Genomic DNA, 27239 nt, shown 5'->3' with positions numbered 1-27239 from the left:
ATAAAAAAAAACAGAACCCCATGAATGGTCTAATAGTTCCTCATTAAAGCATGCATGCAGGATCTTTGTATGCCTTCATGAAATTACCTATAGGTTTGAAAAGCATAATCGTAAGGTGCCGTAGATCTGCGTGTTATGTCCTCTAATATGTTTTATATAATTCTGGAATAAAATACTGTTTGCCATGAAGGAAGTACTGGATCGCTTTATGTATTTTACCTCAGAGCAAGCCAACACGGCACCTGAGCACTCTGCACAATATAAACATGGCTGATCTTATCTTGAACAGTTTTCCCAGGAGAACATAGTTAACGATTTTTTCATGTCTGTGTAACTAACCATATCACACTTTACGAAAGTAAAGTAAGGGTATGTACACATGGCATCTTTTCCAGGTGGCTTCAACTGGGAAGCCGCAGTCTCTCTATACTGAGAGTATTGAGAATGAACATGTTACTTCTTTTAACCTTTTCAGGGTTTCCGAACCCTGAAGCAGTGAAAAGAAATTACATAGAACTGATTATTTACACAGCAATGTCGTTTTAATGTTGCTGTGCACTATATTCATTTTATGGAGTACTATTGTGACGCTTTTTCAGGCAGATTGATAGCAGAATCTGTGACGCCCTGGACTATTCGGGTCGTCACAGGGTTCTGCACAATCTGCCCTCCCTGTGCAGGGCTCAAACCCCCATGGTTCTGGGAACCTAACGTGCAGTACTGCCTCCACCAGCATTCACAAATCCTAGATACACTTAGCACCACACCTGTCAGGCACACCAGTGGGCTGCTTAAGCAGGAATAGGGCCGCCCACCCAGGGGTCAGATGGGGAGGTGGGAGGTGTCAGTTCAGTCGAGTAGGAATCCTCAAGCTGTGAGGAGCTCTGAGGAAGCTGGGAATTGTAGCTCCCAGGGAAGAAGCAGACTAGGTCGCAGACGGTGGTCTGGACCTAGAGGAATCGGACCCCCGGTCGCAGGGGATTGAGGCTAGGTGCCTGGAACCCGTCAAGGAGGACGGTCAGCAGCCTGGTCCTATCACCGGTCTGGGACCGAGGGCACGTCAGGGTACACGAACCCTAGGTCAGGGAGAAGCTTCAGGCGACCCAGCAATTACAATTAACCTGCGGAGGACAGGGCCTTTATGGACTGTTCCCACGAAGCTCAGAGATCAGGGGCACTAGCGCAACAAGGGGGATAGGACTTTCCTAGCAAGCAGCCCACTGAAATCCCAAGCGTGAGCTCCTGAGAGCAGGCTCCTTCACTTAGCCACAGTGGGAAGCGGGGCCCAGAAAGCTCCAAGCTACCGGGCTACAACGGACAATCTAAATTTTGTGCAGGAGGCAGGTTACGGACCATCAGGCAGTGCTGCATGGGACAGGACTCGGATGAACTCCCCTCAGGAGATAGCGGCAGTCAGAGGCTTGGTTTACCCTGTTGTCAGCGTCTGCTTCATTGCTGAGTGAGTACCCGACTGACCCGTGCACTGCACTCCCGTATCACCATCCACCATCCAGAGTCCCGGGGCCTACCCCTACCCGTGGAGGGTAACGTCATCTTGCTGCCCCACTCGTTCACCCCGGGTGCTCCCAACGGCAGCGGTGGTATTCCCAATTACTATACACCATGGGTGGTGTCACGAACTATATCTGTCCCCTGTAAATAGTCCTCCCTCTTTCATTTGAGTGTGGCCCCTGGGTCCGGAGACCCTCGAGCCACGAGCAATCACCAGCCCCGGATCCGAGCGGTTCGATCCGCTGCAGGGGCGGCACACCTCCACCTAAAAAAGAAATCGTGTGCACATACTGTGGAGACACGGGGCTCAGTGGGTGCTCTCGTCCACTAAAACCCACCGCCTTTAGAAAGACAGCGTGGCTCAGGGCTCATCCCAACTGAATGCCGGCCTCCTTAACTGTGGGCGTAACAATACTCAGACAACACAGGGTGAGGGAACCACAATAATTAGACTTTATTGGATCCCCAAACAATTAACGGCACATAACACATAACCAGCAAAACACAAATGTAAAAGGCAACAGAGTCTCACCCTTCCACTGGCTCACCAGGGATTAGAATGTCCTTGCCTCAGAGCTTCCAGGGCCGCTTACTCCAATCCAGCAGCACCCCGCTTTCGGCGGGCACCCACCGAGATAGGAATAGCGCCATATTTAGGAAGCTGGCTGAGGTTTGCAAAGTCTGTAACAGGTGACCGATTTGTCCCAACCTGGGTTTCTTCCTTAAGTAGTCTCTGGTTTGATGATATAATCCTGGCAGCCGGAGTCGAAATCCCTAGGCTGTGGATATGGTCTCCAACCGGAACCGGAGTCCCTAGATTGAAGCCATAAGATATCCAGATCCTCTAGTCAGCTCCAAAGAGCTTAGACTGGATCCATAAGCATCCATCAACAACAACCTGGTGGCTTAAAGAAATCCCTCTTATAGCCACAGCCTTCCACTTGGATACACTGCGTCCTCATCGATTGGTTGGACAAGATCGCCTCTCCCATTGGATGAATCTCAAGCTGCATGGACAATGTTCATTTAAATGATGTGCATAGAAAGACTGAAGATATCTACATGAAGTCTGCAAGTCACAGACTCGACAATGGCTACTAAGGTAATCACATTAGCAATACACAACTACAATACAATGGTTACTGAAAAGGTCTGGAGAACAATACGTCTGGCTTTCAGTGGCCAACACAATTACATTGAGACAACAAGAGTCTTATAAAAACAATGAGGGACTTTTCCCCCGTCTATAGACAATCTATCATGCTGTCTGGCTGATTTTTAAGAAACTTTAACCCATGAGAGTCCATGTCGTCACACATACCAAAAAGATTGAATGAACATACAGTAGCTAATTCTATGGAAAATTGACTTTCTTGTCTCATGTACAGGCATTTCAACTTCTTTCAGGTTTCTAAAAAAGCCAAGTGGTTAAAAGAAGTGATGTATCCATTCTTCTGATGTATTCTGTTCGAAAGATACCTTGTACATTACAATGCATGTCAAAGGGAAAGCTCAAAAGACAACCGGATGTTTTTTCAAGTGTTTTGTCATCATTCTTGCTTAAAAAGTGCTAGCACCACTTCTTTTAACCTCTTTAGGCCTCAAAAGCCGTGAAGCAGCTAAAAAATGTGACCTATACAAAGCTTTTGGTTGGAAGACGGCACTATTCAAAATATAGAATTTGAAAAAAAGCTGCCACAGTGTAGCCGCCGCAAATGATGTCCAATAGGATGTCAGAAGGGGTACTTCAGATGAAACACCACCGGCATTTTCTTGAACTGTCTTACTACAGCAAAAAACTATGTGGTCATGCCAGAATCTAAAAGATGCTGTGTTCACATACCCCCAAAACTCTTCAACACAGCTTCATGAAAAGCTTTGGGAAAGGAAAAATTCCTCCCAAAATTCCTTCCAAGTTTCCTGAAGAAGTTCCTACTTGAAAAACTCATTTTGTTAAAGGGAACCTGTCATCAGTGTATTCATTTCTGAGCAAAGACTAGCACCTTCAGCAGCATCTGTTCTGCATTCCATAAAGTAGTATATTATCCCTTGACATCCCCTGTACACCCCCAAAAACCCTTTTAAATTCCCCTGCGTGCGCTAGTCAGTGATGTGTCTGCGCAGACTCGAGATTTCGCCCGGTGAATTGATTGACGTAGGAGATGTCAGCCATGTCAATTAAAGCAAAAGGATGGCAATCAGCAGCGAAGAGGAGGGATAGACGTCACACCAAGGCTGCCCATCCTTCCAGATTTACATAGAGCATAGGAACATTTTAAAAGGTTTTTGGGGGATATACAGGGGGAGTCAGGGGATACTATAACTTTTATCGAATGGAGCAAAAGTGCTGCTGAAGGTGACAGTCTTTGTTCAGTCTAGAGAAAACCAGTGACAGTTCCCTTTAATCCCCTAAAAAGCTCTGAGAGAACACAACCTTTTAGGAACTTGCTTGAAATTACTCACCCAACTAAAAATCACTCAAAAAACGTTAAAAATAATGAACATACAGTTAGGTCCAGAAACATTTGGACAGTGACACAAGTTTTGGCATTTTAACTGTTTACCAAAACATACTCAAGATACATTCTTATGGGCTTAAAGTGCAGACACCCAAGTGAAAGACATTCTATGAAGTAGGTCCTTCTGTATCTAAGTCTACCAAGTCTACCATAAAGAAAAGACTTTATGAGAGCTAATACAGAGAGTTCACCACAACGTGCAAACCATTAATTATTAAAAAATAACAAAAAGACCAGATAAGACTTGGCCAAAAAAAAATAATCTAAAGAAGTAAGCCCAATTCTGGGAAAAGTTTGCTTTGGACAAATGAAACCAAGATAAACCTGTAGCAGAATGATGAGAAGAAGAAAGTATGGAGAAGGCTTAGAACGGATCATGATCCAATGCACAGCGCATCCTCAGTAAAACATGGTGGAGGCAGTGCATGCATGGCTTCCTATAGCACTTGATCACTAGTGTTTATAGATGATGTGAGTAAAGACAGTAGTAGCTGGATGAATTCTGAAGTGTACAGGGCGAGACATTCTGCTCAGATTCAACCAAAAGCAGCAAGGTTGACTGGATGGACAATAACCCAAAACATATTGCAAAAGCAACCAAGAAGATTTTTTTTTATGGCAAAGGCTATGACCGCACTTTGCGTTTTTACCTGTGTTTCCGCAGCGTTTTGAGCTGCAGCGTTTTCATGCCAAAATGCAGCGTTTTGGTTTTCCATGATAGTCTATGGAAAATGTTGAATTCCTGTCCGCACTTTGCGTTTCAAAACGCTGCGCTTAATTTGCATAATTTGTGGCAAAAACCATGCATTCAAAGAAGCAGCATGTCAATTGTTTTTGCCATTTCTGCAGCGTTTTGCTAATATTGAAGTCAATGAGAAGTAGCAAAAAGCAACAAACATCAAAAATCCAGCGTTTTACCTGCTTTTTAGCTGCAGAAACAGTGCGTTTTGGACTACAAAAACGCATGTTTTTCTAACTTTAAAATAATGGAATAATATGTCCCTTTACACACACACATAGTCCGACAATTAAATTAAAGAAAATTATGATTTTATTGCTATTTTAGCATTAAATATTATAAAACCGCTATAATTTCATGAAATATAACTATTTTCTTTATTAATTCACAAAATATATATGTATTGGGTATTTTTCTCTTTTTTCATTCTGTTTGACTGTGTAAACTTTACTTACTGGTGTCTTTATGTTCAAAACGCATCTGTCAAAACGCAGGTGAAAAAGCATGTAAAAAGCGCTGAAAACGCATCTAAAACGTGGTAAATACGCATGCGTTTTTAGCGCTAAATTTCTGGAAAAGGCAACTTTGGCTAAATCAATTAAGGCAAAAACATGCGTTTATAACTGCAAGTAGGACGATGCAAAGTGCGGTCATAGCCAAAGAAGTGGAATATTCTGCAGTGGCCGAGTCAATCACCAGATGACAACCCCATTAAGCATGCATTTCACATGCTTCAGACAAAATCTAAGGCAGAAAGACCAACAAATAAGCAACAACTGAAGTCAGCTGCACTAAAAGCCTGGCAAAGCATCTCAAAGGAGGAAACACAGCGTTAGGCCCATTTCACACGTCAGTGAAAAACAGTGACGTTTTTCACTGGCGTGTAAAACACGCACATGTCCCTGCGTGTGCCGTGATTCACGGCACACGTGGGTTGTCTAAGTGCAATCCGGGCTCCATTCTCCGTGGTCCGTGATTGCACTTAGAGATTAACTCACCTGTGCCCGCTCCCGCTGTCGATGGTGCTGATCGCTCCCGCGGTGCAGCATCCGGCCGGCGCTGACCCCCGCAGCAGCTGCTTCCGGGTCGGCTGTGTCGGGCATTCATGAATATGCACGACAGTAATGAGCCGGCTCAGAAGCAGCAGGGAGAACGGGCTGCAGAGGACATCGCTGGACGCCTCGTGAGTAAAAATGATTTTTATTTTAAAATTACGTTTTTTTCTGGCACGTGTTTCACGGACCACACCACTGCGTGGTCCGTGGAACATCAGTGATGCCAGAAAAAAAATGGACATGTCTCCGTGCGGCAATCACGCACACGCGGGTACGCCGCACGGAGACACGTGCAGTGAAAAATCACTGACGTGTGAGCAGACCCATTCATTATGATGGGTCTGCGTATGTCAGTGATTCTGGTACGTTTAAAAAAAAGCACAAACGTCCCAGAATCACTGACGTGTGAAAGGGGCCTTAGGTGACATCCATGGCTTCCAGACTTCAGACAGTCATTGTCTACACAGGTGTTTCTACAAAAGCATTAAAAATGAACATTTTATTTATGATAAAGTAAATGCATCAAATTACTTTTGAGCCCTAAAATGAAGAGGATTTGCAGAAAAATGGCTGCAATTCTTAAACTTTTCACAGGATATTTTTGTTCAGACCCTTTTAATTAAAGCACCACTCCAGTGTTTGTTTGTTTTTCAGCACTGGAATGGTGCTTTAAATGTAAGCCCCCTGCCCTGTCTTTATCCTTTTTTGGTATCGTTTCAGCCCCATCGCGCCATCTTATGGTCATAACATCTGTCTGAAGTTACGTAATAAGCACTCAATTTAGCTGTATGGGAGCCAGAACAAGGCTTTCATAGAGTTACATTGATTTGTGGCCTCTGGCGCGCTCAATGAATCACTGGAGCTGCCAGCAGGTCACAAATCACAGGAAACCCATTGTAGCAATGCTATAAAAAGATGAAGACAGAGTCAGGTGAATATAATAAAGGGGGCAGGGAGGCTTACATTTAAAGCACAACTCTAGTGGGGAAATAAATAAATAACGCTGGAGTGGTGCTTTAAACCTTGTATGCCGTGTGCTGCTGTTGGGGGCAATCTCCTCTTCTATTGTGACCGTGCGCGTTCCTGCGGTGTTGATGAGGACAGAGGATGCGGGCATGCATGTGCTGCCCATGGCACGGGCATTCAACAAGGACAGTGTCTTCAATAAAATGGCACCGGAGAGAGCGGTATGCGCATGTGCTTACTCCGACACCATTTTATTGAAGAGTTGATTTAATGCTTCAAGATTTTACTGCACACACACCGGCCGTGATGGAGACGGAGGGGAGAAATTTAAACAACGGCCAGCCAAGCACAAAGGGAGGAACATTTACACAAGACCAGACCCACATAGAGTCATATGAAAAAGTTTGGGCACCCCTATTAATGTAAACCTTTTTTCTTTATAACAATTTTGGTTTTTGCAACAGCTATTTCAGTTTCATATATCTAATAACTGATGGAGTGAGTAATATTTCTGGATTGAAATGAGGTTTATTGTACTAACAGAAAATGTGCAATCCGCATTTAAGCAAAATTTGACCAGTGTAAAAGTATGGGCACCTCACATAAAAGTGACATTAATATTTTGTAGATCCTCCTTTTGCAAAAATAACAGCCTCTAGTCGCTTCCTGTAGCTTTTAATGAAATCCTGGATGAAGGTATATTTGCCCATTCCTGTTTACAAAACAATTCCAGTTCAGTCAAGTTTGATGGTCGCCGAGCATGGACAGCACGCTTCAAATCATCCCACAGATTTTCAATGATATTCAGGTCTGGGGACTGGGCTGGCCATTCCAGAACATTGTAATTGTTCCTCTGCATGAATGCCTGAGTAGATTTGGAGCGGTGTTTTGGATCATTGTCTTGCTGAAATATCCATCCCCTGCGTAACTTCAACTTCGTCACTGATTCTTGCACATTATTGTCAAGAATGTGCTGATACTGAGTTGAATCCATGCGACCCTCAACTTTAACAAGATTCCCGGTGCCGGCATTGGCCACACACCCCAAAGCATGATGGAACCTCCACCAAATTTTACTGTGGGTAGCAAGTGCTTTTCTTGGAATGCCGTGTTTTTTTGCCTCCATGCATAACGCCTTTTTGTATGACCAAACAACTCAATCTTTGTTTCATCAGTCCACAGGACCTTCTTCCAAAATGTAACTGGCTTGTCCAAATGTGCTTTTGCAAACCTCAGACGACTCTGTTTGTGGCGTGCTTGCAGAAACGGCTTCTTTTGCATCACTCTCCCATACAGCTTCTCCTTGTGCAATGTGCACTATATGGTTGACCGATGCACATTGACACCATCTGCAGCAAGATGATGCTGCAGGTCTTTGGAGGTGGTCTGTGGATTGTCCTTGACTGTTCTCACCATTCTTCTTCTCTGCCTCTCTGATATTTTTCTTGGCCTGCCACTTCTGGGCTTAACAAGAACTGTACCTGTGTTCTTCCATTTCCTTACTATGTTCTTCACAGTGGAAACTGACAGTTTAAATCTCTGAGACGACTTTTTGTATCCCTCCCCTGAACAACTATGTTGAATAATCTTTGTTTTCAGATCATTTGAGAGTTGTTTTGAGGAGCCCATGATGCCACTCTTCATAGGAGATTCAAATAGGAGAACAACTTGCAAGTGGCCACCTTAAATACCTTTTCCCATGATTGGATACACCTGCCTATGAAGTTCAAAGCTCAATGAGGTTACAAAACCAATTTAGAGCTTAAGTAAGTCAGTAAAAAGTAGTTAGGAGTGTTCAAATCAAGAAATTGATAAGGGTGCCCATACTTTTGCACCGGTCAAATTTTGTTTAAATGCGGATTGCACATTTTCTGTTAGTACAATAAACCTCATTTCAATCCAGAAATATTACTGAGTCCATCAGTTATTAGATATATGAAACTGAAATAGCTGTTGCAAAAACCCAAATTCTTATAAAGAAAAAAGGTTAACATTAATAGGTGTGCCCAAACTTTTTCATATGAATGTAGTATCGCCCTGATTCTCAAGCCACTGTTCCAATGATGTCATTTCTGAAGGTGTGATAAAGGATTTTTCTACAATCACGCATCCAATCTCTAAACGGAAGGAATGATTTGAATCAGCATCCTAGCGCCAGTATGGCATTCCGTGTACTTTATATGTGAAAATCCTGATGGTTGGCTCCCTTTAAGGAACATAGAGCAGCTTATCAGATTTATCTATAGTGTGTCTGTCAAGACTAACCAGAGGGTTTGTCGAGGCCCTTGGTTGTTTATAAGAAAAGCTTAAAATGTTGAAAAAACTGAGTAATACTCACCTTACCCTGTGTGCCCCATCAGTCCTTCTAATCTGGCCTCTAGCAATGACATGTCAACATAGACTTGTGACATCAGTGTTGACCGATGCAGCCAGTGATCGGGATACAGAAATGTGGGGGACTTAGGAAGCAGGAGCCAGGGAGCAGGATGAATTGGTAAGATAAATATTACAAAGTTTATTATTTTAGTGATACATTATTTTTTATGACACATTTCAATACATATGACAACGCTTTTAATTTGATCAAATAGCACTAAACTATATAGTGTATATGTGACGCCCTGGACTATTCAGGTCGTCACAGGGTTCTGCACAATCTGCCCTTCCCATGCAAGACTCAAACCCCCATGGTTCTGGGAACCTAACCTGCAGTACTGCCTCTACCAGCATTCACAAATCCTAGATACACTTTGCACCACACCTGTCAGGCACACCAGTGGGCTGCTTAAGCAGGAATAGGGCCGCCCACCTAGGGGTCAGACAAGGCGGTGGGAGGTGTCAAGTAGAGTTCAGTGGTAGCCCTCGAGCTGTGAGGAGCTCTGAGGAAGCTGGGAGTTGTAGCTCCCAGGGAGAAGCAGACTAGGTCGCAGACGGTGGTCTGGACGTAGAGGAGTCGGACCCCCGGTCGCAGGGGATTGAGGCTAGGTGCCTGGAACCTGTCAAGGAGGACAGTCAGCAGACTGGTCCTATCACCGGTCCAGGACCGAAGGCACGTCCGGGTATACAGACCCTAGGTCGGGGAGAAGCTTCAGGTGACCCGGCAATTAACCTGCAGAGGACAGGGCCTTTATGAACTGTTCCCACGAAGCTCAGAGATCAGGGGCACTAGTGCAATGAGGGGGATAGGGTTTTCCTAGCAAGTGGCCCACTGAAATCCTAAGTGTGAGCTCCTGAGAGCAGGCTCCTTCACTTAGCCACAGCGGGGAGTGGAGCCCGGAAAGCTCCAAGCTACCGGGCCACAAAGGACAATCTAAATTGGTGCCAGGAGGCAGGTTACGAACCACTAGGCAGTGCTGCAGGGGACGGGACCTGGACAAGCTTCCCTCGAGAGGCAACGGCAGTCAGACACTTGGTTTACCCTGTCTGCTTCATTGCTGAGTGAGAACTCGACTGACCCTTGCACTGCACCCCCGCATCACCATTCAGAGTCCCAGGGCCTACCCCTACCCTTGGAGGGTAACGTCATCTTGCTGCCCCACTCCATCATCCCGGCTAGTCCCAACGGCAACGGCGGTACTCCCAATTACCGTACACCACGGGTGGCGTCATGAACTATACCAATTCCCTGTAAATAATCCCCTTTTCTGTTTCAATGTGGCCCCTAGCCCCCGGGTCCGGAGACCCTCGAGCCACAAGTAATCACCACCCCCGGATCCCAGCGGTTTGATCCGCTGCAGGGGCGGCACATATATTTTGGAACATCACATATTTGAAGACGTACATTTTTATCTCTCCTCTTTAAAAGAGAAACTGTAATAGTGATAATTTTTCTCTTCTATATTTGGAATGTAAGACACATTATAAAAGCTAATTACCTGAGAGGGATGTCCAGCGACTACCCACTCAACTCTGCTTTTACTTTGGTAATCAGCTATAGCAGCCTTGCTGAGACGTCTCAGAGAACTGTACATTGCTTCTTCCACCTTGCCCAGCCAGTCCTCAACATTTCCTCTTGCCTTCAGGCCTTTGCCCAAGCTCACCTAGTGAACAGCCAAGTGCACATTTTTATCGTAAGCATAAATATAGTAATATATGACAAAATCTAAGATGACTTGTCAGTAAAAGAATAGTTAACATTACCCGCTCTTCTTCAGGTGACAGCATGGCAAGAATATCATTAGTGAAGACCTTCTCCTGATCTCCATCAGAGGCTATGGTGGCAAACTCAAGTTTAGCAATTGAGTCGAAGCATTTCCGTAGATGAGGCTGCACTGCTTGAGGGTTGCGTGTCTGAGCAAGTATTTCCAGTAGTTCATCATTGGATAGGAAGTAAAATCTGTTAAAAATATTAACACTTATGTTACTGAAAAAAGCGATGATGAAAATGCTGATTGGGTCTTAGGCCTCATTCACACATCAGTATTTGGTCAATATTTTCCATCAGTGTTTGTGGGTCCAAAACCAGGAGTGAAAGTTACAGAGAAAGACTAGAATTGAAAGAATAACACCTGTTCTAGGTTTTGGAGACACTCCTGGTTTTGGCATACAAATACTGATGTGTGAATAATGCCTTAAAATTTGATCAGACCCATGGTAATCAGCAGGTGATGGCATATCATAGCAATCTCTAGCAACCTGAATAATCCTTTTAATGTATCAGTTATTTCCTTCAAAAATATAAAGGTAACATCAATGTAAAATATCAAAAAAACATGGTCTGCATAGCATTTACCTAGATAGGTAATGATGGTTGACCTCGGGGAGATCAACATCCAACACCGCGGAGACACCATCACGTATTTCTCAACGCAGTGACACTAGAACAAGGCCCCCGAGGTCAACCATCCTTACCTATGTAGTCTTCTACTAGGCATTGCTCCCACTAGCCAGTTTCCTACTCCACACTGATGAGAGGCAAATACCCCGAAACAGCTGTCTGTGGATGGATACCATGTTTGGCATAGGCGGTCTCCTTGACTGGAGGCTGCCCTTCCCATGGTTGTTCCTTCCAGGTGAAAGACCTGGCTAGTTTCTTGCCAGCGTTGAGAAACATGTGATGGTGTCTCCGCGGCATTAATGTTTTGTTTAGCATTTACCTAGGATAGTAGGGATCCCCATTTTTGAGTAAAGTTTTGTTATAAGTAGTGAAGCACAATATGTCACTGGAGACTTATAAAGTGGTTGCCCTTATACTTAGTAAAGTTTTTTTTAATGACTTTTATTAAGTTCATCTTGTTTACTGTCAAGTGCTGTAACTTAAGGCCCAGTCACACTAAACAACTTACCAGCGATCCCAACAACGATACAACCTGATAGGGATCGCTGGTAAGTTGCTAGGAGGTCGCTGGTGAGATGTCACACTAAGCGACGCTCCAGCAATCCCACCAGCAACCTGACCTGGCAGGGATCGCTGGAGCGCCGTGGAAGCATGCTGCGCTTGGTAACTAAGGTAAATATCGGGTAACCAACCCGATATTTACCTTGGTTACCAGAGCACACCGCTTAGCGCTGGCTCCCTGCACACCTAGCCACAGTACACATCGGGTTAATTACCCGATGTGTACTGCAGCTACATGTGCAGAGAGCAGGGAGCCGCGCACACTGCTTAGCGCTGGCTCCCTGCTCTCCTAGCTACAGTACACATGGGGTTAATTACCCCATGTGTACTGCAGCTACATGTGCACAGAGCAGGAGCCGGCACTGACAGCGTGAGAGCGGCGGACGCTGGTAACGAAGGTAAATATCGGGTAACCAAGGTAAGGGATTCTTGGTTATCCGATGTTTACTGTGGTTACCAGCGTCCACAGAAGCCGGCTCCTGCTGCCTGCACATTCAATTGTTGCTTTCTCGCTGTCACACACAGCGATGTGTGCTTCACAGCGGGAGAGCAACAACTAAAAAATGGCCCAGGACATTCAGCAATAACCAACGACCTCACAGTAGGGGCCAGGTTGTTGCTGGATGTCACACACAGCGACATCACTAGCAAGTTGTGCATCAGCAGCGATGTTGCTAGCGATGTTGCTTAGTGTGACGGTACCTTTAATGAAGTAAAATCAATACAAACCAGGAGAATAGTCTGCCTCACTGATAAAGTAGCTCAGATGTTACTGACCTTGGAAACACAACGCGTTTGGATTCCAAGTAAGCCTCCAGGCATTTCTGAATTTGATCAAGGAGTGCATTGTTATTTTGAAAAGTCTCCAGAAGACCTGAACATGATGGAATATTAGATTAATGAAAACATTTCTACTAACTCGAAAGTCACTGAAAAATAAAATAATACAATGAATGCTGTAACCACAATGTGTGCATAGAGGTCAACAATAAGGAAAAAGAACTTCAAACCTCAATGACAAGCATTCATTAGAGTTTTTCCCATTCTGTCTTTTCAAGCACTAATTAAAGGGAATCTGTCAGCAGGTTTTTGATACCTCATCTGAGAGCAGCATAATGTAGGAAAAGAAACCTTGATTTATCACTTAGTTTACTTGGTGTAGTAGTTGTGAGAGAATCTGAGTTCTTAGATGTAATATGAAGCTGAGCTTAGAAAGCTATCCCCGTCTATACCAGGCTCTCTGTGTACATTGTATATAGACAGTGAGCTGCTTATCAAAAGAAGAGTCATGATCGGACTGAGATGTAGTCCAGGCAGTGATAATCAACTAGTTATAAAACCTTCTTTGTAAAGAAATGCCAACACAGCATGATAAGTGAGACATCGCTGAATTCAGTTTTTTAACCCCTACATCATGCTGTCCTCAGATTATATAGCAAAAACTTTCTGCCAGATTTCCTATAAAAACATCTTTTTTATTGCATAATTTACAACTGTTTTGTGTTCCTATTTTAAATTAGAATATAGTTATTTTACTGTTTTTCAAGTCCTATAAAGAAGCCTAGTTCAAAAACGTTAGAAAACTGCCAACCCCAAAGCATGCTGTGTTTTGTCGAAAGAAAACAGACAAAAAAAATGCCTGACTGATAGCTGCAACTTGTACTGCGTATTGTGAAAGTGGGACATTGTGCAGATGACAATTAGGATGGGTAGTCAGATACGGGTTGTTCCCCTTCAGATACTATATGGCGACACTGAAAGTCATTAAAATATAACACCTTCACCAGGTCCATTAGCGCATTTCTGCTGCTGCTACTGCTGTCTTGCATTGATAGTCAATCAACAGCCCGGCAGCCAATCAGTGAACTCAGCAGCTCGCCAGTGTAGATAGAACACCCCCTTCAGAGCTACTGAGCTCACTGATTGGCTGTCATGCTGGCGACATGACGTCAGCGCTGCAATGGGAGATCCGGGACCAGCTGTGGTGACTCACCAGTGGACCCAGGAAGAGGAGTACAGCACATCTGTTAAACAAAGTGCAGCTGGGGCACAACAATATCTGAAAGGAACCAACCTCTTCAATATAAATTTCATAAAGGGTTATACAATTGTTCTGACATAAACTTTCAAAGTAAATACAGGTCCACAGACTTATCTAGCAATGTAGTTTTTATTGTATTGTATATTGTCAACACGATAACATATTTATTTAATATATCTCCAAATCTGAGTAGCTTTTGCTCACATATTTTTAAGTGTCAGCAGCAATTTCTTAAAGGGGTTATCCCTTTTTGACATGATTGCTGGTCATAATTGGTCCAACTAATGTGTAATACATGAAAGTGCCAGCCTTCTCAAAGTGAGAAATTCTAAATGAGCTGTATGAAACCACAGTAAAAGATTAATATCGCACCTAGGGAGTTGTGATGAAAATGTTTAGTGTAGATTCTGCACTGAAAATCTGCACCTAGTCCACTGCATGTGCTCAAGGTTTGAATATATTTAATTGTACAAATTAAGCACCTAGGTAATCACTTGACAGGTTACTCCGAACTCGCCCAACTTGCTGTTTGCTGAGAAACTAAAGCGGGATACCCCACTGATACTAAAGAGGGCTTTACACGCAACAACATCGCTAACGTTGGGGTCACAGAATTCGTGACGCACATCCGGCCTCGTTAGTGACGTTGTTGCGTGTGAAACGCACGAACGACCACTAACGAACAAAATTACTCACCATATCGTTGATCGTTGACACGTTGTTCTAATCTCAAATATCGTTGCTGTTGCAGGACGCAGGTTGTTCGTTGTTCCTGCGGCAGCACACATCGCTATGTGTGACACCGCAGGAACGAGGAACAACATCATACCTGCGGCCGCCGGCAATGAGGAAGGAAGTAGGTGGGCGGGATGTTCCAGCCACTCATCTCCGCCCCTCCTCTTCTATTGGGCGGCCGCTTAGTGACGCTGCTGTGACGCCGAACGAACCTCCCCCTTAGAAAGGAGGCGGTTCGCCGGCCACAGAGACGTCGCTAGGCAGGTAAGTATGTGTGATGGGGACTAACGATCTTGTGCGCCACAGGCAGCGATTTGCCCGTGACGCACAACCGACGGGGGCGAGTGGTTTGCTGTGTGTAAAGTGGCCTTAAGAATTGAGGTCTAATATGCCTTGCTAAAATGGAGTTGTGGGTGCACATAGACACCACCACTCCATTCATTGTTTAAGGGAATGCCCAGGATAGCTGAATACATTCCTCGGCTAGCTACAGATCTCCTATAGGAGAGAATGGTGCATTAGCATGTACAGTATGTGCGGCCACAGATCTATTCTAATAGGGCATTTCAGTGGGGGCCCCAGCAGTATGACACTAACAATTAGCAGGTTATCACCTATACTGTGGATAGGTAACAACTTGTGGAATTGAGAACTATTTTACTTACACACATACAGAAGAAAAATGGAAAGTATCCATACCAGGTGATGTGGCTGCTCTATACGCATTAGGTAAACGGTTTACTTTTCTCATGATCTCTTTCCAGGATTTGTCTACTTGCAAAAACATCTTGGCTTCTGCTGGTAACTGCCTTGAAATATCAGGAGCACTAAAAATACTTTCCAAGTACAGCCAGTTTCTTTGACAAGTTAGCCACTCATCCTAAAACCAAATTATGATAGAAGAGGACATGAATCAATGAAGGCATTCTTTATTAGTCTGAAAAATCATTTCATATAATTATTACAAGAATTGATTCATAATTCCATATAGAAAATAATATATTTATCTAAAAATGTGACTTTACTTTCCAGACTTTATATTGTAAATTATATAAGACACAATAAGTAAGAAGGGGAGACATGAAGTGAGACATAATAATCAGGAATAGTGATCTGAAGCCATCCCCATAAGTGAGTATAGACAAAACAATTCTGAAGACTTTGTCAGCTCTCTTTTTAGTGAAACTATAATATCCAACATAAGAAGCAAGAACTCAGAAACAAGTCTGAATTCACACTGCAAGTATGTCAGAGGTATACAGTATGTCAGGAAATACATGTGTAATGCTCACTGTTGTAAATGTGGCATGCAAGAGTGGACCCACTTGACCACAGGGGGCACCCGGGCTTACCCTTTTGTGGGAGGGGCTTTATTAAGTGCCCCCCACCACGAGGCAGACATCAGGTACCCCTCCCAGGACTCTGGCAGCTGGCCCCCAGGACAAGAGATGGACTCTGGTATGGCCACAGGTGCAGGCAGTATAACTAAGGCAGGCAGGAAAGCAGGTATGGACATGTATTGTGGGCCTGGTAGGGACAAATAGGTATTGGAAGGCAGACACGGGAATAGGTAACGGAACAGAAGCACGGGACCTTACAACTAGCTAGCAGATGGAACACTGTTTAACTAAGGATGTTGCGCAGGTAATTCCTCTAGTGGGAGGATGCCTCAGGTAACTAGTACATCTCACCCATAGAGAACCTGAGAGGCACTTTAGGCCTATGGCATGCCGGCCTTTTAAGGGGAGTACAGGTGTGCGTACGTGTCCTAAGCTCACTCCTGAGGGACCTGTGCTGCGTGCACAGGTTCCAGGAGGAGGGTGAAGCAGGAGCACATATGGACGGCCGTGGGTGTACGGGGAGGACACAGCTCGGTGGCAGTGGTGAGTGAGTTGGCGTCCCTGGTAGGGGAGGCAAGGTAGTCCAGGGTCACCGGCACTACAACATGCTTATTCGAGTATGTAATGTATGGCATAAAGCTGCAAATAAGTGTATATGTTGCCCATCAACTCATGTTCTAAATAAAAAGTACACCTCTTTTTAGGATATCTATGTATTGACAAGTATAATGCATTATGTTATTCGATACCTTTTAAATAAACAGAGCATGACACAAACTGACCTAAGGCTAATAAAACCACTAACTCTTTACCACCTTTGGGTCAATGGCAAGTTATTCGGACATTCAGTGTAGCGTGAACATGGCATAAAAGGAACTTTTAAGTGCCTCTCCCTCTCTAGGCATATACAATTTTTTTTTTTACCCTGAAGGCTTAGTAATTAATGCTTCATACTCATTCTATAGTAACCCTAATGGAAATATACCCTCTACTGACTGACTTCATGCTCAGGGTGACAAGAGCTGGGGTCTGAGCCAATGATGAGACAGGACAGCGGGTGTGTCTCAGACTACCTCAAACTCCCTGCAGACACTGCAGCTAAGTTGGAGTCACAGATTACAGCTCTGTCTTAATGGAGCAGACCTACAAGCAGCCAAGGAAAAGCAATAATGAAAAACAAATAACAGGTAATTATCTATACTGCTCTTACAACTAAACATTTGCTAAAATTGCTTTAACATTTACCTACATTAATGCAAATATCACTACAATGTAGAGAAAACATCACTCACAAGAGTTTGATTAAACAAGGCTAGATTCTTCTGCCATTCATCAACACGAGGCTTGAGGGGTCCAACATAGCGAGAAGAGGCAATAGTTGATATGTTTATTGTACTGTCATCAAGAAGAACCTGCAAAGGAACAAAACTAAATCTAAGATATTTTATTTGTCTCATATTCACAAATTAATATGGTTATCTGATCTCATTTTCTAAAAACATTTTTAATTTTCAACAATGAGACCTACGGTACCTATGTGAAAGTAAAAGGCCACGGAGATATAACTTAGCAAACAATTCTGAACAATTTATGACAACTTTATTTCTGATAAATAATTGAACTTTGCCTGTTACCAATAAGACAGTAGTAGAGAGCATTGTATGTGAGCCACAACAATAAATGATAGTGTATATACCCTATGGGTATTACCATACACCATACACTAAACCAGTGATTCCCAACATTGAGCAAGCACTAGCAGGAAAGTTTCTTTTTTTTGTTACTAATGTGCAACAGATATATAGTAGTGCCATATATTTTGTTATACCAACTCATATCAAATCTTATATGACAACTGAAAATCAGTGGGCACGATTCATCAAGACTGGAGTTGTTCACGTCAATCTTGATGGGGTGTAGTGGAGTCAAGTGCACACATTTTCATGACTCTGAAACCTCTAACAGGTGGCTTATGCCGCCATACTTCAGGTACTGGAGTAAGCTGTCTGGCTTAAGGGATGCCGCCCCCAACATTCTCCCGTTTTTTTGAGTTTGGAGAAACTTGCTTAAAAGTTTTGAAACTTTGCAAAATTTAGGGGCAACTCCAAGTTGTGCCTAAGTATTGCATCTTTTCAAAGAAAGTTTTAATGAATCGAGGCCAGAATGCCGCAGAACACCAAAGGTCTCAAAGACATCCTTGGGACAACATACAGCCAAAAGGAAGAGCACATCAGACCCCCTAATGACATCACGCTGCAGCACAGTGTGTCAGAGTGAAAGTGCCTCTTTCCTGCCCTGCTGAAATGCTAGTAATAGATGAATATGGGGAGGAGGAATTTTATTCAACCCCTTCCTGACAGCTGCCATGTACGGCGCACCAGGATGTGACTTCCCACAAACCAATGTACATTTACGCAGCAATGATGGTGCCAGCTTACAAGCTTATTTGGCACTATCATCAGTGAATGTCAGCTGTATATCATAGATGACCCCCTGCTGCAATGGGCACTATTGGTTCTATCAACAATCACAGCTGTTTAACTCCTTAATTATTTAGTATTTAGTAACAGCAGTATGTAGATGGTTATTTGAAAGAAGGGACTCCTTCTTTAAGCCTATTGGCACTCTGCACTTGCAGAGTACTGCTATTGTAATGGTAACCTAAGGCCAAGTAATGGCCTTCGGGTCAGCCACCTACGGTGGCCTGTAAGGCCTTGCGATAAGCAAGGTTTAACATTAACCTTTAATTAGTCACGTGGGGTCCATTGGACCCCAAGCGAGTTTGTTTTCATCATATTTCCACAAGTATGGAAGGCAGGTAACCATCCGTTTTGGTAGGTACCTAGAAATTTATGTGCAATGAGAACCGTAAGTGATTCTTGTGCCAAATAATTACTTGTTTTTTACATCGATTAAGTGGATTTTTAAATTATGTTGATTACTAAAAATATTATATTATCGTTTAGCTAAGATGTTGTACCTTAAGTTCTGAACAGAGTAAAAATTCTTCTTTAATATATGTAGTTTATATTTCAATATCAAAAATGGGGTCCCATGGACCCCACACGAAATATAGTGTAAGTATTTTGCCACAAATAACTTGAAGGTTAATAGGCAAAGTGTCAATCTAAAACTGACAGATCTAGTATCCTGCAGTTTAGAAGTATTGGAGGATTCTAGGTCAGTGATCAGGTAAGCAAAAAGTTTTAAATAGCTAAGTAAAAATAAAAAAGGAAAAAAATTGAACAAAATTTCAAAATGATGTATGAAAACATTATGGAAAAATATTTTTCCACTAAAAAGTAGTTTTATGGAAAAACAAAAGTAAAAAAATACATGTTTAGAATTACTGTGTCTGGAACATACCATAACACATACGATGAACACCATAAGAAAAATAAATTAAAAACGTGAAAATTTCGTTTTTCATTATAGTAACACTGAAAAAAATACAATGAAAAGTGATCAAAAAGCGGTATAGAAAAAAAGGCATACCTGAAGACCTAACCTTATCTCACAAAGGATGCGGCCTGTACACATCATTTTTTTTTCTATATGCGCTAAGTTACCCCTGAACTAATTAACTGTATTGTTCTGTCAACAAAATACTTCATATAAGTTCATTTCAATGGTCTCATGCACATTTCCAATAAAGAGGTTGTCTAGGACTTCCATACTGATGACCTATCCTTTCGATAGGAGCAAGCACAAAACGGACTGTTTGCAACACCAGGTGGAATCCTTCACCAAGGATAGCGGACGAAAAGTCTAAGTCCAAGGGATCCTCTTGGACACCATCACACAGATAAAAAGCATGGACAGCGTCCCAGGGGTATTTTCAATTGTCCTTTATTCCATCAGGCAACATTTCGCCCTACATTTGGGTTTTATCGAGCATGCTTGATAAAGCCCATATGTAGGGAGAAACGTTGCATGATGGAATAAAGGAAAATTGAAAATATCCCTGGGACGCTGTCCATGCTTTTTATCTATCCTTTCGATAGGTCATCAACATCAGATCGGTGGAGTAACAACACCCGTTCTCCCTATGAGCAGTTTTAGTTTATTACATCAGTATGTAGTTATTATTCTGACTCTGAACTTGTAGAACGATGGAGTTATGTAAGTAATAATGTTAACCCCACCTGGATATCATCTGTTCCACCAAGAATGAATACATCTTTAGAATCTCGGTGTGGAATAGCAGTAAATTCAGTTGTTTTCCAGGAATCTTCCACCTTGATAAAAAAAATAAAAAAATTAAGTTAATAAATTAGTAGATAAAAAATAAAATGTCAAATCTAAAGCCTGAACTTTGGAAAACATTATTCATATGGTAGTCAACAATTGAAATCCACGTAACAATTGATGAGGGCAAATCTAATTTAGCATACCTTATAATGCGTATATGACATGTAAGAAAATATTGTTAGCAGAGATTTGCCATGTGGAAGGTAATAACTAGAATTATAAACCCAAAGCTGCTCTTTTTAGCTGTAAATCCTTAGTTTCTAGCTTGAAGAGCTCCCAAACAATATAGTTGAAGGTCAGAGCTCAGAAGATCAATGCATGCTTCTAAGTAACACGTGGAAAATCTTAGCAAAGGTAATACTACTGAATAATTGTTTTCTATCCTAATATTACTTCCTAGACATTTTTTTTAAGACTACAGGTGTCAAAAATGGCATTTGTGTTCTGCAAATAAAGGAATCATCTTATATCTTCATAAGTTTTTTGAGTGTAAATAAGCAGATGACTTTTTTTTTTCTTTTTGTATGTCTGCAGCTATAAAGGGGCTGTCCACTTTGATCATGCTATTGTTATGAACTGATGATGATCAAATGGTTAAAAGACTATGATTGGGGGCAGGGGTGTAACAACCGCGGTCGCAGAGGTTGCCACCGCAATTGTGCCTGGCAGGGTTGGGGGCCCAATGAGAGAGGAGTTGCGCTGTTCCTTTACTTTCAATCAGAGGTGCAGCCGCCACAGACCCCATGCTCAGAGAGCGCCCACCCAGAGCTACGCTACTGTTAACTGTTAACTATATTGGCGTGTGCAGTGCGCCAATATATCGATAACTTCTGCGGTAGTACTGGGAGACATGATCTCCCTGAACTGCCGCTGATGACAGCGATGAGCGCACACGCAGGGCATCAGTGTCCCGGTGTGGTGACGTCATCGCAAAGCGCCGGGACTCTGATGTCTTGTGCACACAATGACAGCGCTGTGATCTGCCCATGCTGGAGCCATCAGAACCCTGGAGTAGGTGAGTATGATGTTTTTTGCTTTTTTGAGGATTTTTTAATGCAGTTTGGGGGACATATATATATATATATATATATATATATATATATATATATATATAATACCGTATATACCAGGATGGGCCCAGGCTGGGGGAGAAATACCAGGTTAGGGCCCGGGGTGGGGTACATATATATAGTAGCATAGGGGCTAGGCTCGGGGACTTATATATATATTAGGATAGGGCCCAGGCTGGGGGACATATATATACTAGGATAGGACCCAGGCTTGGGAACATACATATATATATATATATATATATATATATATACCAGACTAGGGCCCAGGCTGGGGGACAAATATATACCAGGACAGGACTCAGGCTTGGGACTTATATATACCATGATAGGCCCCAGTCTGGAGAACATATATATATTGTATATACCAGAATAGAACCCAGGCTGGGGGACATATATATACCAGCATTAGGCCCAAGCTGGGGTACATATATGTAATGCCCTGGAAAACCAGGTAGATGTACACATAGGCCCCCACAGAACACCTGGAGAGCCCGGGGTGGGAAACCAGTCAGATGAGTTAACGTTCAAGTTCAAGTTGGAAGTGCCAAGCTGACAGGTGCCAGGGTCGGAGCCCTGACACCTTGGCTAGGTGGCAGACAGTAGCTAGAGTCTGTAGTAGACAGGAAGACAGACGGCTGCCGGGGATCCGACGTGGACCGGGACAGGGTTGGAGCCCGTCGGTACCGACAACGGAGAACCGACCCGGAAACCGTGGACACAGAGGGGGTACTTGGACCCTGATGCCAGGACCGGCACCAACGGCCTAGCTAATTAACCAATTGAGGGCAGGATTTCAGGTCCTGTCGCAACCTAAGTCCCAAAAAGTAGACAACCACCCACCGAGAGGGATAGGGCAACCGCCAGGGCCCGTAGATCCCAAGGGTCAGCGTCAGACGAACACGGCTCCCAACAAAAGGACCGGGAGCGGACTCCCATGTTTCAAACCGGGAAGTCCTACCTACAACACACTAAGTGCAGAGGAGAGAGACTTTGACTACCAGCCCGGGTGTCGGATCAGATACACCCAGCTGCGGCAGCCGGCCACCATCACCTTGGTTTACCACAGGACTTGTGTGCTTTATTTGACCGTGAGTAACATCCCCGGCCTGGCCGGGTGCGCCGGCCCCTACAATCACCATCCTCAGCATGGTGACACTGAGCCCTGGGACATCCATCCCTACCCATGGAGGGGTTAACATCCAGCTGCCAACCCAATGTCCCCAGGAGCCCCCGCAATGGCAGCGGTGGTGCTGCATCTCACCACACACCGTGGGTGGCGTCACAGACATTTTGCAACCAATCCTGTATAAATACGTCCCCCTTTATTCGGAGTGTCCGTGCGACCCCGGGACCGGAGAACCCCTCGAGCCATACCATAGATCCGGATCTGAGCAGCACTGGCTGCTGGCATGGGGGTGGCACATATATATACCAGGATAGGGCCCAGGCCGGGGGACATATATATACCAGAATGGGGCCCAGGCTGGGGGACATATATATATATATATATATATACCAGGATGGGGACATATCTACCAGGAGGGGGACATTTCTACATAATAAAGGGAGAGCAACATATATGTCTTTATAGGATTTAGAAATCTACAAGGGCCCATACATCTGACATCAACATGCAGGGAGGTGGGAATGGGAAGCAAATGCAAATCTTGCACCAATGTCCACCGGGCTATAGTTATGCCACTGGTGTGGGGGGCACTAATACAGTGTGAGGGGCCTTTATACAGTGTAAGAGCTAATGGGGAGCCTTTATATAGTATAGGAGCTAATAATGGGGGCTGTCATATACTGTGGGGACTACTTTAGGCAAACTCATACAGTGTGGGGGCTATTATTGAAGCTATTATACAATGGTGTGGACTGCTGTGGGAACAATTAATCAGTGTGTCAGTTACTGTGGAGTCCATTATTCAGTGTGTGGACTATTATTTTGGGGGAGCTGTGGACCCATCATACTGTGTATAGGGGAGGTTTAGTTGCATCATACTGTGTATAGGGGAGCTGTAAATGGGGGAACTTAGGAGACATTATTAATTGTTAAGAATGCACTTAATCATTATTGTTATAGGTCCACTCAGGGTATTATGACCATCAAAGGAGCACATGAGATATTATTACTGTCTAGGAGGAAAATGTGGACACTTTTCTAGGGCACTTATACAGGGCATTAATATTTTCTACCATCAATATTTTTTACCATCTAGAGGGCATGAAGGAGGCATTTTACCATGTAAGGGGCACAGTAGTGGCATTAAAATATGTGGCAGTAAGAGGAGCACAGTTTTTGTACTGTACGGCAGGTGCAGTCATACGAAGACATACGGCAGCAGCGGCTTAGTATTGGGATATCAGGAGGACGAGAAATTTGTGCAGGTTGGCAATAGATGGGACGGTGTCAGAAATGTGAGAAGTCAAAAGTATCTTTTTTGTAATCTCTGCAGAAGAGTCATTGTTGGAAGAAGTTATCATATCAGTCTGGGACAGATGCAAAAGACAGGAAAAGGGAATGACTACTCCATCCAAAAGAACATCAGCTGTAAGTCCCAATCTATAACTGTCCTGTAGTCATTTTTATGTGCGGAGGCGTGAATACCAGGATTTGGGACATATGTACCAAAATAGGAGACATATGTACCAGGATGGGGGACATATTTACCTGGATGGGGGACATATTTACCAGGATGGGGGACATGTACCATGATTGGGGACATTACTGCATAATGAAGGAGGGTGGAATTCATATGTCTTTATATGATTTAGAATGCTACAGGTGCTCATACATCTGACTAACGTCCGGAGGGGGACCAAGGTACAAATTTTACACCGGGGCCCATTGCACTCTAGTTACACCACTGATTGGAGGTGCCGGAGGTGCTGTAAAGTAGGAAGCTACTTTAAGAACAGAAGCAAGGCTAAGAGATGTTGTGGCAGACTGAGAATATACAATGTCCAAAGACAACGAGTGGTCATTAAGAGTTGTGTTATTTTAATTAGGGTTTTTAAAAATTAGCCATTTGGCCAACAGCTATTTTTCTCGACTCCGCTGTAGCATGTGCATGCTTAAAGAGTGTATTCCACAAAGTACATTTCAACCAATAGATCTTGGAATAATAATATTTTCCACAATTAGATGTGTTTAAAAAAAACTGTTCCTGTGCTGAGATAATCTTATATATGTGTCCCTGCTATGTACTGTGTAGTGGCCGTGTCTGACCATACAGGGACATGATCTGATCATACCACATCTCCTGGGCAGGGGAGGAACCAAAAGAGTGTACAGAAATTACACCAAGGGTTTGCAAATAATTCTTTCATTGCAGTCAAATATTTTGAAAACTGGCAGGGAAATGTTTTACCTTACAATCAGCTATGAATGATCCCGTGCTGTAATGTCTTTATACCCCTTTAACTTATTTTATAGTGTATGCATATTTTAATAAAGAGGAGGAAACTAGCCACTGCCAAATATTGATATTATAGCCAGAAAAACAAATTGTATAGTAGACAACGTCTGCTAATAGAGGAAAAAAAGAAAAACCCAATAAATATCAAGTATTCAAACTGTGTGTGTTCTTCAGTAGTTAGAAAAAGTGGATCTCTCTTTACAACACTATGTAAAACATACTTTAAATGAGTTTTCCTACAAACAACCTATATCACCTATCTATAAAATAGGTGATAAATGCATAATCACCTGGACCCGACCACTGGGACCTTATCCACAATCACAAGATGAGATGTAGTATAGTCCTTTGTGCGAGTGAAACATTTGAGATTATGTGTGACCCCTGTTCCATTAATAAGTTTTTCCCCTTTTAAAAAACTCTCTCAAAGGCTCAGCTACCTTTAAAAAATCATCCTGAGATTTACTTACCCTCCCCGAATATATAGGGTAAGTTCACACAGTGCGTTTTTCGCGGCGTTTTGCGCAGTTTTCGGGTGCGTTTTTGCTCAGAAAACTGCATGACTTTGCTTCCCCAGCAAAGTCTATGAGTTTTCATTTTTGCTGTCTGCACACAGCGTTTTTTTTCAGCTGCGTTTTTGTGGTGCCACAAAAACGCAGCATGTCAATTATTCCCGCGTTTTTCACTGCGCTTTTCATCCATTGAGTGCAACGGGATGTTGAAAGACGCAATGAGAAACGCAAATAGCTGCGTTTTGGTGCGTTTTGGTGCGTTTCTAAGACCAAAAACGCCGCTATAAACGCAGGAGGTGGGTAGTAAAGTGACATGTACAGGAAGAGGATTCCTTTTGTCAGTAAATACAGAAGCGTGAATCCTCCCGGTACCGTCACCGCCGCTTCCACCTCCAGTCCTGTGCATGTATGCTGCCGTGCGGCGCCATGTTCTGGCGGGAGGTGGAAGCGGCTGCGGAAACAAAAGTGAACAGTAGAAAAAAAAAAAATTCATACTCACCTGTCTGCAGACTCCCGGTGCCATGCCCGCTCCCATCTCCTCTCACGGTATCGCCACCCCCGCTCCGGCTGTGTGCAGACGGCCGGGACACCTCCGATGGATGCAGGACCTGGCGATGGATCACCTGATGCAGTCACCTGACGCATCAGCTGATCGTAAGTATCACGGTGACGCGGGCGCCCGGCCGGTTTAACCTATCAGCGGATGCGTCAGGAGACTTCATCCCTGATTACCGGCAGCTGCTGCAGCGATCAGACGGGATCAGACTCCTCCAATCGCTCCAGGAGCTGCCGGTAATCAGCACATAAGTATTTTTTTTTTTTTTTGCACCGATGCATCTGCTGATTGTATAAACGGCTTTTATACAATCAGCTGATGTGTGATGTGCTTCAGCCCCTAGAACCTGACACATCATCTGATCGCTTTGCCTTCCAGCAAATCCATCAGATGATATTGGATCCGGATTGGACAGCGCGGGACCCTTGACCCAGGATTACTGTGGAGGGGGGTTCTTTATTTCAATAAAGATGGAGTCACTAATTGTGTTGTGTTTTATTTCTAATAAAAAATATTTTTCTGTGTGTTGTGTTTTTTTTTTATCTTTACTAGAAATTCATGGTGGCCATGTCTAATATTGGCGTGACACCATGAATTTCGGGCATAGGGCCTGCTGATAATATACAGCTAGCCCTAACCCCATTATTACCCAGCGAGCCACCCGGCATCAGGGCAGCTGGAAGAGTTGGAGACAGCGCCAGAAGATGGCGCTTCTATGAAAGCGCCATTTTCTGGGGTGGCTGCAGGACTGCAATTCACAGCGGGGGTGCCCAGAAAGCATGGGCACCCTGCACTGTGGATTCCAATCCCCAGCTGCCTAGTTGTACCCGGCTGGACTCAAAAATTGGGCGAAGCCCACGTCATTATTTTTTTAAAATTATTTCATGAAATTCATGAAATAATTTAAAAAAATGGGCTTCTCTATATTTTTGGTTCCCAGCCGGGTACAAATAGGCAGCTGGGGGTTGGGGGCAGCCTGTACCTGCCTGCTGTACCCGGCTAGCATACAAAAATATGGCGAAGCCCACGTCATTTTTTTGGGGGCAAAAAACTCCTGCATTCAGTCCTGGATGGAGGATGCTGAGCCTTGTAGTTCTGCAGCTGCTGTCTGCTCTCCTGCATACACTATTGGATGGAGTATGCTGAGCCTTGTAGTTCTGCTCCCTCTGCCTCTCCCTCC

At 43.7% G+C, this 27239-nt stretch overlaps 1 protein-coding gene across 1 annotated transcript in view; it reads right to left on the bottom strand.

Annotated features, from left to right (window-relative positions):
• Positions 1–27239, bottom strand: part of DNAH6 (dynein axonemal heavy chain 6) — a 596499-nt gene that overhangs the window by 434370 nt on the left and 134890 nt on the right. The window contains exons 20-25 of the mRNA XM_075352201.1: positions 20391–20483; positions 17538–17657; positions 15605–15785; positions 12907–13003; positions 10932–11127; positions 10667–10831 (exon numbers count right to left, since the gene is read on the bottom strand). Coding sequence (XP_075208316.1) covers positions 10667–10831; positions 10932–11127; positions 12907–13003; positions 15605–15785; positions 17538–17657; positions 20391–20483 — 852 coding nt within the window. The remainder of the gene's footprint in view (positions 1–10666; positions 10832–10931; positions 11128–12906; positions 13004–15604; positions 15786–17537; positions 17658–20390; positions 20484–27239) is intronic.

The sequence above is a fragment of the Anomaloglossus baeobatrachus genome, chromosome 1 (genome assembly GCF_048569485.1).
Source record: "Anomaloglossus baeobatrachus isolate aAnoBae1 chromosome 1, aAnoBae1.hap1, whole genome shotgun sequence".
In the NCBI taxonomy this organism is placed as follows: Eukaryota; Metazoa; Chordata; class Amphibia; order Anura; family Aromobatidae; genus Anomaloglossus; species Anomaloglossus baeobatrachus.
Note: the sequence above shows the minus strand (reverse complement) of the source record. Positions and strands in the feature narration are given on the sequence as shown.